Source organism: Panthera uncia, chromosome D1 (assembly GCF_023721935.1).
Source record: "Panthera uncia isolate 11264 chromosome D1, Puncia_PCG_1.0, whole genome shotgun sequence".
NCBI classification, from domain to species: Eukaryota; Metazoa; Chordata; class Mammalia; order Carnivora; family Felidae; genus Panthera; species Panthera uncia.
Window position 1 is genome coordinate 31,811,776 of NC_064808.1, and position 12,651 is coordinate 31,824,426.

Here is a 12,651-nt window from a genome sequence, read left to right on the forward strand (position 1 = left end):
GTACCTGTTCTAAAATGTAGAAGACACATATTTGCTGAATGAATTCATAGTACATGGTGGGTGTTCAATAAATGACATCTTTATTAATATTAGTTATTTCCCAAGATTAGTTATTCCCCAGCTGGCTAGTGGGGAAGAGAGTCAAACACACAGATAATGACCATTCAGTGCAATAATTGCAGTGACACAGAGATAGGAGCCCACATGAATCGCAGCCACCATACATACAGGTGAGAGTGATATAATGGTATTTCATAGAACAGATACTCTTTAGTCAAATCTTGACTCTGCTATGTATTGTCTCTTTGACTTTGGACTAGCTATTTAATTTCTATCGTTTTCCCCTTGTGTAAAATAGTTATAATGATGCTGCCTTTGTGAGGTTGTTGCTAGGACCAAATAGAGCAATAAATATTAGGTGCTGAGCTCAGTACCTGACACAGAGCAGTGCTTTTAAAAATGTAAAGAAGGAAGATTGGTGAAAGACTAGGAGCAGAGATAGAGGAAGAAGAGGGTGTATGATGTTGGTAGTTTAGACAGAGGGTTGGCGGTGGAGGCAGTGAGATGTGGATGGATTCTAGATTATTTTGATAATAGGGCTAATGGGTTTTCTCGATAGATTGGGTGTGTAGTAAAAGAGACAGAGCAGTCAAGGGTGATCCTGCTGCCAGAGAACTGGCGTTGCCTCAACTAAGATGGGAAAGAGTGGAGCAGGATTCTGTAAGACCATCTGCTCCCATCAGGGGGGCTGTCTTTCCTCTGGCTTCCTCACTTTTTCCTTATTGCTCCAAGGAAATCACTTTATAAATTCCCTTTTGGTTGTCCATCATTTATTTGACCTGATCAATTTATTCTGGGCTAGAAGCTCCTATTATGTCCTATCGAAGATAGAGCTTAGAGATTCTGTGCTTCTTTCCTGTATGAACACATTGTTCTCTTTAGATTCCTTCCCTTTATCTTCATTACTGAGATTATCTACTTTTATTTTTTATTTAAAAAAATTTTTTTAATGTTTATTTATTTTTGAGAGATAGAGAGACAGAGCACAAGTGGGGAAGGGGTAGAGAGAGAAGGAGACACAGAATCTGAAGCAGGCTTCAGGCTCTGAGCTGTCAGCACAGAGCCTGACGTGGGGCTCAAACTCACAAACCACGAGATCATGACCTGAGCCAAAGTCAGATGCTCAACTGACTGAGCCACCCAGGCACCCTGAGATTATCTACTTCTCAATGGTCATGAAATTGTAGCTAGTTTGGATCAGGGATTTTTTTTTTTCATCAAAGGATCTAGTTCGTACATGGAACATAATATATCAGCTGATGGATGGCATTTTCCTCTGTAGCAACCCTTAGCTAATAGATAACAGCCACTTTCTTCCAATTTCGCTGATCACCTCAGCTTCAGTAAACATTTCTACATCCCTGATTGGAATTAAGTTGATAGTTGCTCAGTCTTTTCACTGTCTTCCTTAAATTTATTTAAATGAAACTATCTGCCAGGTAGATGAAATTTTGGCTTCAGACTTCAAACCAATGTCTGAGCGATTAAAATCCTTTTCGTGGCAACAGTTCACCTCCAAGCCACTCTTATGTGTTTAGTCAGGAATAAGACATGATTATTCTCTATGTAAGGGGAACTCAAGCATAAGACTTTGTCATGCCACTATTGTTTATTTCCCCTTCTGTCCTTACCCAAATACTCTTTGCTACACCTCTGCTCCTATGTTCATGGCTGACTAAACTGGAGAAAAAAAGGGAACAAGTACTTACATTTTATCATTTATTCTTCACATTCCAAAACTGAGAGTAATTGCTTTCTTTTTGTTTTGTTTTGTTTTACATTTTTTAAATGTTTATTTATATTTTGAGAGAGAGAGAGAGGCAGACTGCAAGTGGAGGAGGGGCAGAGAGAGCGAGGGAGAGACAGACTAGGAAGCAGGCTCCAGGTTCTGAGCTGCCAGCACAGAGCCCGATTCAGGGCCTGAACCCACCAACCGTGAGATCATGACCTGAGCCGACGTCAGACGAACAACCAACTGAGCCAACCAGGTGCCCCTGGTTTTTTGTTTGTTTTGTTTTCTTTTTTTTACATATGGAAAAAGTGAAGTTCAGGTCATTTATGAAACTAAGTCAAGTCATACAGCAGAGAGTCAAAGCCAGCTTTGCTGACTCCAAAGCCAGTTCGCATTACGTAACACAGTGTTGTTTCACAGGTGAAGAGTGGTCTCGACATACCACACTTCATTTTCTGTCTTGACAAATTCTAACAGAACTGTTTTTGAAAAATGTGTAGGCTTCCATTGTTATGTTACAGGCTTGCATTTTAGTATTGCCGGGGAAATAATGTCTATTTTCTGGGCTTTCCTTCTCATCTGTAGTTTGTAATTTGGCTTAGGGATAATATAAACAGAGGTTGGAATTGTTGGCAAAGGGCTTCACTGGGATGTGAGGTGGGTCTTGCAGAATGAATGGGTGAAGTCTGTCCAGACAGGAAGAATGGAATAAGTGATGGAGGAAACAGTCAGGGCTTGGACAAAAGTAGGGATCTACATGGATGTGGAGGGGCACCAGATTGTGGGATGTGGGCTTAAGAGTTTATCGTGCTGCAGTGAGACATCGGAGCAAGGGGGAAGGGAGATGAAGGTAGGCATCAGGAAGAACACCTTGCAGGGCTGTGCAAGGTGGGTGTGAATAGAGGCCATGTTGTTTCAGTAAGCAGGCCATGAGATAATAAAAAGCTCCAACTAAGCTGTTGGCAAGAGGGACAACCTATGTAATTCCTTCCCCCATAACCTGTTGAGTATCAGTCTTCTCTGGGCAAGTGGGCAATGTGCATAGAAACCTGATGGCCAGTGGAAGAAAAGGAGAAAGAATTTCAATAACAGAATTCTGCATTGTTTTTCTTTTCCTTTTTCTTTCTTTTTGTAAACTGATGTACTGTTCAAGAGGGTCAAGCCCCTCTCAGGGATGTTCTTTAGTTATTTATAGCTGCTTTTGAGAGAACAATGTGAAGATGAAGTGAGTATATATATAAAGTGCAACATTGCTTTTCACCCAACCTGGCACCACTTAAGAAGGTGAGTAGGTACCATTTCTATCTACAGATGAAGATTTAGAGCTATGGAAAAGTAAGTGTCTCAAAATCACAGACCTAACAAGGCCTAATAGGGTCAAGAGCACTCATATTTTAGTGCTATGTTGCTCTTTTGATTAAGACCAAAGTTACAGATTGAGAAAAATACAAAATTTTGACAAAAATAATAAAGTTAAAGAATCCACTGAATGGAGTAGAGCTTAAAAATTATTATTTTTTAATTTACTAAGTTAGAAGTTAGACAAATTAACAGAATGTATAAATAGCAACATCATTTTTTGACATCTTTTTTTTTCCTATAGGGATAAGACAATTGAAAAAACATCAATCAAATTTTTTTCCGCTGACATATTTGAAAGTTTGGGATTGGAATTTCAAAAAAGAAATTTTTTGTGTGTGGTATTTAATTTCTCAAAATATTTTTAAAATTCTGAATGCTAGGTGATTGCTTTCATGTTTATTTAATAGAGAAATTAAATATAATTTAATAGATTTTTAATGTGATGATATTTCAAGGAAGAAATTTAAGTATAATGAAGATATCTATTATCCCAAAACTAATGTTTTGTGTTTCAATGTTCTGTCATCTTGAAGAAGCGAAGTGGAACCAGAAGTGAGAAGTAATAGTTCTTTAATCATTTGCCCTATCTTTTTTTTTGATGGGCAAATCTTCCAATGTGTAGGCACTAGCAAAGAGGACAGGTTAAGTATATAACTTATGTGTAGGTTTGGCAAAAGTGAGCCTGGCATATGAAGCAATCTAATTTCACTTCTTGAAATTATCACCATTTGGAATTTTCTAAATTTATAAATTCAAAATTTGCAGTCCAACTGCCATATGTTATAAAATTCACTCCTGGGCTATAAGAAAAAAACAAGCCTAGTTTGTGAGAAACTGAAGCTGTCACTCATTGAAGAAAGTCCACTCTACTTTTACTGTCTTTGAAAAAAAAAAAAAAGAAGAAAAGAAATAAATGTACTTTAGTGTAATAACAGAAAATCCCTTTTCCAAGAGTAAAAAACGTTAGTATATTTTCCTTAATGTTGGAGAAAATATGAAAAGGAAATAGACTGTAATCACTCTTCCTTAAGATGCATTTGCTTTAGGCTCTTAAATATATGCTCAGACCTTTTCAAGGCTTTGAGACACCAGCTTTTTAAGGTCCTGCTCAGCATTAACATTAGCTGATGCAAGGAGGCTTCATTTTACGAGGTGGTTAACTAACTAAAAAATGATTTTTTTAAAAAAGAATATAATTAGTATTTTTTATCTAAGAATTTTTTTTATATTTATCTATTTTTGAGAGAGAGACAGAGGGTGAGTGCGGGGTGTGCAGAGATAGAAGGAGACACAGAATCCGAAGCAGGCTCCAGGCTCTGAGCTGTCAGCACAGAGCCCGACTGGGGGCTCAAACCAACAAACCGTGAGATCATGACCTGAGACAAAATCGGATGCTTAACCGACTGAGCCACCCAGGCACCCCTTATCTAAGAATTTTTAAAAGTCATAAAAGAACATACAGCCTTTTAAAAAACGTTCTGTAACATATCCAGTTGTAAAATAGACTTATCTTGAATATTTGTGTTTTCTTGCTGGAAGTATGGATGGAGATAAGAAAAGGCGAAAGGAAGGAGACCTTAAAGTTCAGAAGTGAAAACTGACACTAGGCAGAAGGCTGTGGGAACAATGTCCGGACCAGTGGCATCGGCTGCATCTAGGGCACCAGGCTCTTCTCAAGCAGGGAGGCTCCTGTCTTGGACTCGCTGACAGGACAAGGGCAACTCCATCCCATGTAGGGACTTTAGACTCTTTAGACATGATGCCCAAATTTATCAGGTACAGTGCAGAAATCGAGGGGGATAATAAATGGTATGTAATCCAGAGAACACTTTGGAAGACATCAATATGGCACAGAGGACAAATGAAGTGAAGTACACAGACGTTCAAGACACCTGTATTCATTTTATAAAAATCCCAAAGACATTTCTCTGAAAGTCAGTAGGTCCATGGGCAAAACAGAATAGAGACTCTTCTTAAACGTATGAAGACTTTGAGTGTGTCTCCCACCTGTGTGTCAGAGTGTGAGCCTGGGTAAAGGCAGGAAGGGAATGTTGACTAGGTCTTTCTTTGGGAAGGAAAGGCATTTGGGTACCTGATGTGGTGGGCTGATCATTCTGATGCAGCTGTTTTTTAACAGAGCTGTTCTGAAGCCACTGACCTGGCAGCCCAGATACAGTGGGGACATTCTAAGGCAGCCTGAAGAAACAAGCTCCCAGCCCTTTTTATAATTACCAAGTAATATATGAAGCAAAGACCCTCACTCCATCCCTGACTTACACTGCAGACTCCTACCCCTGGGGGTTCAGGAATGGCCAAACTATGGGGCAAGATTTAGGGACGGGGTGAATTGTCAGTTGGGAGTTAGGCACACTTATTGTGTTCACTACTTGCCAAGTAAAAAAATAGTGATCTTTGCTTTTTTGACAAATCTCTGTAAAAATAGCCTCTGCACCTGACCTACTCTGTTCTTTTTGCCATAATAAAAATCTTCATCTTCAAGGAAACACATGACCTTCTGCAAGAAAAGGGGAGCTCTGCTTCCTCCGCCCCCCCCCCCCCCGCCTTGTGAAAGGCATAGAGGTTCTACAGGGTCCTGACAGTTACAGAGAGTTTTGACTCCCTTTTGTGGAATGTTCCTTTTGAAACAAAAGAGGGGCTGATGGCTATAGACTGATGGCAGATAGCTATGGACTGGTTAAACGGACAGGTAAAGACTTGCTCTGCTGTATCAAATTGAGGGGAAATGTTCTTTTCTGATTGTGCAATGTACTCAGTCCCTGGGCTGCTGAGAAAAGTGAGTGGCCTGCTTCCATTGAAAAAAAGACTTTCTTCAAATTACAATCTTTTAAACCTCAATTTGAAATAACAAGTATTATTAAAGTCAGAGAATAGTGTACAAATATTTCAGTACAAATTCAAAGAGGTAGGAAAATGAGTACTCATTCCAAAACTGAATGTTAATGGAAAGAACAAATATTTAGGTTCATATATGAAAGGTCATGCTATATATAGATTTTTCCCATTTCAGTCTTATCAATTATATTCTGGGAATTTTGCATCTTGAAGTTAAACACAAAAATTAGTGTATAATTATTTCTTTTTCTTATGTTGATTTATTTTTGAGAGAAAGACAGAGCTCAAGCCAAGTAGGGTAGAGAGAGAGAGAGACACACAGAATCTGAAGCAGGCTCCAGGCTCTGAGCTGTCAGCACAGAGCCCAATGCAGGGCTCAAACTCACGAGTTGTGAGATCATGACCTGAGCCGAAGTTGGATGCTTACCAACTGAGCCACCCAGGCCCCCTAATGTATAATCATTTCAATTTTACATGGAAGCTAAAATACAATTACATTTTTTTAGTTTATTTATTTATTTTGAGACAGAGAGAGAGACAGAGAGCCTGCTCTTGTGTGTCAGCTGGGGAGGGACAGAGAGAGAAAATCTCAAGCAGGCTTAATACTGTCAGCGCAGAACCTGATGCAGGGCTCCATCTCATGAACTGTGAAATCATGACCTGAACCAAAATCAAGAGTAAGATGCTTAACCAATGGAGCCATCCAGGAGCCCTTAAAATACAATTACCTTAATAAAAATCTTCATATTTCCAATGTTTTATTACAGTTTTCAATTTTCATGCATTTGTCTGGAAACATTTACACGCTAGGCTTCAGCTTTTAAATTGGTGGAGAATTGAGAACAAGTTCAGGAACCTCTTGTCCTACAGGTCAATATATGTTTCTCTTAAATACAAATTCTTCCCCATCATCTCTGCTACTTCCCTAGGCTAAGTTCTCAGTGCTTTTTGTAGGACTATTTCTAGATCGTGCTATGGTTACCCTCCTCCCTGTCACTCCCCACTCCAGTCTACCCAATACAGATGACCATGACCAAACATTTCTGATAAAGATATAATCATTCCACTCTCTTTTGTAAGATAGATAGAAACCAAGGACCAAAGGGGCTACTGGGGGAGGGGAAAGCAAAATCACAGAAAGAGGAAGATAAGAAGACAGTCACGAGCTTTGTAAGCATTTGAGAAATTATATACATTTGGTCAAAATCGGAATGGATATAACTCTGAATATGTAAAATGCATCTTAAAGAAAATAAAGCAAACTTCTTAAACTTATAAAGATATTAAACTCATTTCTCTGGCCGTATAGGAAGAAAATCAGCCTGGGAAATGAATGGAAAGGAATACACCTGATTTCTATGTTGTGAAAATGTCCTTGCGGAAGGTTTTGGACTGAGCTCCTTAGTAGGGCACTGAGGCCGCTTCATGGTTAGGCCTCTTCCCTATTCCCTGTGGCTTTAATGATTTTAACTTCACCAATATTAAACTAACTGGTGTTTCCTAAGGCTACCTGCTATTTCACACTTCCATGATTTTCTACATGCCCTTTTCTCTGTCAAGAATTTCCTTGCTGTCTTTTCCTGACAAACTGATTCTTTAAAATCCAGCTCACATATTCCTGGCTTCAAGGATTATGTTTTTGTCTCTTCAGATTCCTTCCTCTGTGTTATGATTAACCTTCTTTGCATGCTTTCTTGCACTGAAATAATGGATTGTACTTATTTCTTTTCATGGCTAGGGTCCCCCTCCTAGACATGATAAATCCTCAAGGACAGAATCGGTGTCTTTTTTTTTTTTTTTAACTTGGTATTTCCTTAAGGAGCTTCCTGAACAAAATAGATGCCCATTATATGTGCAACCGGATCAAAATTTATGATGGAATGACTATTATCCACATCTTCCTTACAGCTGTGGCTGTCCATTGACAAGAGTCTTTTCTGGCTGATCATCATGTCTTTTCATTTTCGAGTTTGACAGCTAATGCCAAGGGAAGATCAAGGAAAAGTGGTTTGCATCTTGATGCCAGATTTTAAAAGTCTTTTCTAACTCTAAGGAAAGAGCAGAAGAGGTAACATGGCCACTGAGGATGAAAAACAAAATCCTTCCACAAGTGTAACAGAGTTTGTTTACATGTTCTGGAGTATAAATGTTTGAAAATAAGTGATGGCAGTTCAATAAGGTGTCAAATTCTACAGGCAAAGAGCCAGAGAAGCAATACTCCAAAAATGGCCCATTGCTTTCTCCTTTACCCCACCAACTGCACAGCTCAGGGAGATATTTTAAAAATCTGATCTTGTTTTAAACCATTAAAGTGTTTTCCAGTGTCTAAATAGCAGCCAGTTCTCCTTATATTATTCATGACTGCTGCTGTCAGTGTGACTGGGTTTTTCCACAACTTAACTGAGTGTAGTATCATTTCCACTTTGCTACTGCCTGATAGTACTGAGAAATATAAGCTATAAAACTGCATTCGTCAAGAAATATTAATGGAGGAGGGTGGCTGTGTCTTTTTACAATGCTTAAAAGCCTAAGTTGTAATAATAAAAAGTTGGCTTTTATTCCCTGAAATAATCAAAAGAAGAACTTGAAGGAAATGAAAGCAAAATCCAACAGGATTACAAAATTAGGGCAGAGTGAAGGAAAAATATTTTGAGTACCAGAAGAAATCTAAAATAAATAAAAAATAATAATACATTTGTGAAACTGCTATTTGACCCAGACAATTGCTACTCAGTTATGTAACTGGAGACTCCTTGAAGTCTCTGTACAATACTCTCACTGGGGAAAGGCAGGATAAACATCTTTTTCTGGATACCTATCTGGATTCCACCAGCTAGCTGGGCTACATAAAGAAGACAGTGGATTCCTGGTGGTTTAGACAGAAAGCACCAGAGCAAAACCTTGTCAGTTGTCTGAATGATGAGATAAGGCCATGGAGGAAACTAGTTCTTTTTTTTTTTAATGGTTTTATTTATTTTTGAGACAGAGAGAGACAGAGCATGAGCAGGGGAGCGGCAGAGAGAGAGGGAGACACAGAATCTGAAGCAGGCTCCGGGGTCTGAGCTGTCAGCACAGAGCCTGACGCAGGGCTCGAACTCACAGACTGTGAGATCATGACCTGAGCCGAAGTTGGATGCTTAACCGACTGAGCCACCCAGGCGCTCCAGAGGAACCTAGTTCTTGACAACACCGGTCTATGCCTGAACAGGAAGGGAACAGTATCATGCCCTATTTTTTTTTTTTTTAAGTTCATTTATTTATTTGAGAGAGGCAGAGACAGTGCAAGTGGGGGAGGGGCAGAGAGAGAAAGAGAAAGAGAGAGAGAGAGAGAGAGAGAGAGAGAGAGAGAGAATCCTAAGCAGCTTCATGCTGCCAGCACAGAGCCTGACACAGGGCTGGAACTCAAGAAACCACAAGACCATGACCTGAAAGGAAACCAAGAGTTGGATGCTTAACCAACTGAGCCATTCAGGTGCCCTCATGTACTATTGATAACCATAGAACAAGGTGAAACTGTGTGGTTCAAGCTAATTAATTAGTAACATCTCCACACCCAGTAAACTGTTGCAAATCTCTCATTTAAAACCACCTATTATACGTGTTTGAGAATTTCAGATCTGAAAGGAGTCAGGTGAAATCTCTGTTTTGGTGTCACAGATTTCAACAGGGCCAGTCCAATATATCTAGTTAACAGTAGAAAAGAAAGTTCAAGGATAATTGCCTTGTTAGTGTATTTGTAGAAGTCAAGTTCTACTAAATATATAAGAATCATGATATTTTTAGAATCTGCCTTTGACTCACTTAGTTTATGATACAAATCTTCAAACCATACAGAGAGCAAATAATTAACTTTCTACCTGTATTAAGTACTTCTTTTATTCTGTCTCTCAGCTCAAGAATGAAGCCTTTTTCCACCGAATCCAACAATTGCAGATTTTCAGAACATTTTTGTGGTCACAGATTCTCTTGAGACCCATTGAACTCTCCCCACACAGATTTGCTGTGTACATGCATGCACACACACACATGCTCCCATGCACACTCAACACTGTGCACATAATTTCATTGGGCTCCGGGATCACATAATTTTATCTGTGGATACCAGGTTAGGAGTTCCTGTTGTGTTGGTTTTGTGTTGTTCTGGCTTTAGATAAAATTAAGAAGGGCGAGACTGCCTTTGGTTCATCCCTCTCCTTTGCCGTGGACACTCAGTGTCTCATGTCTCGTGTGCCAGGTTTCACATTAGAGGACAAGGGTACAAGTATGCTGTACTTTGCCTTTTTCTGCCTGTTTTGAATGTCCAGAACTCCTCTATATTTTCTTTCATCTCTACCCAAACGATCGGTGTTTGGTAAATCATTAAACATCCTGCCTAAATTATAATAATGTTTTAACCAAGGCACAAGGGTTTATATTTGCTTCTGAGAAAATATCTTACCATAAGAGTTTTAAAAGACATTGAAGACCATGGCAAGGTTACCTGGCAAAAATAATTCTCTTTGGAGTTTTTCTCTGGCCTGCTGTGAAAAGCATCTTTTCTTCAGCCAGTCAGCTTCAAATTCACTGTAATGCTCATTTGGCCACGTGATATAAACCTTATAACACAGAAAGCAGATATCACCTATATGTATATTATGCTTCTATGTACTTTGGTTCATTATTGCTCTGTTTTTTAATGTTAATTTAAGATAAGCAGGGGATCCACCTAGCCCTTACTTCTTTTACTTTTTACTTTATTTTTATTTTCACTTATGTACTCACATGCATACAATACTCTTTTGGAAGACAGGAGAACTGAAAGCCAAAGTGATACATCTGAGCTCTGAGGCCCCTTAAATATCACAGAAAAAGTAAAATGTGATTCGATCTGAAGTTCTCGTTCTGTATCTCCTAAATCTGTTGCTTCCAAAATTTCTGTGATGACTTAAAGTGAGCTATCACTGAATTTAATATTCCATCCAAGAGTATCAGAACGAGGAAATGATGAGGAGGAGGCAGATCATAATAATAAATGACAACAGCACTCTGAGTGCATCCTGTGTAACGAACACTACAGGCATAACTCCTCTAGTCCTCATACAACTCTAGAAAGAAGGTACTACTCTTATTCACATTTTCCAAGCGAGGAATGTCTGAGTAAATATTTGTAAGGTCACACAGCTGGCAAGCGGTGAACCCTGGGAGTAAAGTCCTTCAGTTCAGATAAAGACAAGAGCGGGAAGAGCCATGAGCTAGCTGTCACATTTGCTTTTCCGAGAACTATCCTCGTCACTTTGGAAGAGAGAAACACAGGCTGGTGGTCACATCTACTTGGTGGTTTTGAGAGCTTTGTTTTCCAGAGTTCTAGAGCAAGCCTTGCATATCGACTCACTCATTTGACTAAAACTACAGTCGTCGATACAAGTTTTTCAGTGTTCACTGCATGCCGGACACTGTGTTAAACATTTTTACCCATATTACCTCACTGAATTCTCATGTAATCTCTACAAACAAGTTCTGTCAGTATCCCTATTTTACAGATGAATAAACAGAGGCCCAGAAGCACTCTTGTTATTATAGAGATAGTTTGATTGTGTCTTCAGGGCTGTTCACGAAATTCCTTCACGGAAGGAATAATGAGCAATACTGTAAGTTTCATTAAAAACAGTAGTAGTGATAAAACTACGAACAACAATAACAGAAGCTTCCATCTACTGAGCATGCTTGCTTTGCCCCGAGCACTACACAAACATGGTTCTCTGTGTAGTTATAGACATGATCAAATAAAACATAATCCCTTCTTTAAGTTATTGGACAGTAGCCCCTTCAATGAACTGGGGAGATAAAGGAGAGATAATTTAGAGATAATTACCTTTTTTCTGTCAAACGTCAAGCCTTTAATACCAATGTTCACATCAAGAGCTTCGATGAGAAGTTTCCGTGCTTTTGCAGAATCCAGGTAGCAATCGGGGCACTGGCAATTGTCTCTCAGCCATACAGCAGGGTAGAGAGACTCCGCACCGTCATGCCAGAAGATCTGCAACAAGTGAGCCCCATCCACCACTTCTGCCTTTTGGATGGCACAGTGCATGTTTCTGGTTCTTGCAGGTAAATCCTGTCAGCTGCCTGCTGTGACAAATCTGCGTTAAAAGGAACCTCAGGCGGCTCAAGTCTGAACTTGACTTCTAAGAGTGTGAACAATTCAAGTGGACTCTGGCTCCTGCTGTTCAGTCAGCTGCCAGAGTCTGCGGCTTGACTGATCAATGCTGGGACCTTTGTTCTGATGAGAGTATCTCGTATGCTGTAAACAGAAACACAGTGACTAAAAGTACATAAGATAAACATGCTGAATCAGGATCCAGATGAAAAGAATTCCTTGTTTCTTCCAGAAATTTTAGATAATAAGTTCAGAACCAGTGACATAGGCACTTTGATAATTATGTTTGCATGAAATCTCTGAAAATTTTTTTACAGGAGAAAAACGCTCCACAAATTGGAAGTATAACTAATCATATCTGTGCTATTTTAACTGACATCCAATTACACAAGCCTTTTGCAAAAAAAAAAAGTGTTTTTATGATACTAAATTAGTAAACTTGGTCTACTGAGGGAAATTTTAATGCAATTATTGATTTTAACAGATACTATAATCTGGTACATTGTGC

The 12,651-nt window shown here is 39.2% G+C and overlaps 1 protein-coding gene across 1 annotated transcript in view; it reads right to left on the reverse strand.

The window, feature by feature from the left end:
- Positions 1-12,375, reverse strand: part of BBOX1 (gamma-butyrobetaine hydroxylase 1) — a 51,800-nt gene extending 39,425 nt beyond the window's left edge. The window contains exons 1-2 of the mRNA XM_049649054.1: positions 11,859-12,375; positions 10,488-10,602 (exon numbers count right to left, since the gene is read on the reverse strand). Coding sequence (XP_049505011.1) covers positions 10,488-10,602; positions 11,859-12,077 — 334 coding nt within the window. The 5' untranslated portion in view covers positions 12,078-12,375. The remainder of the gene's footprint in view (positions 1-10,487; positions 10,603-11,858) is intronic.
- Positions 12,376-12,651: the final 276 nt, after the last annotated feature.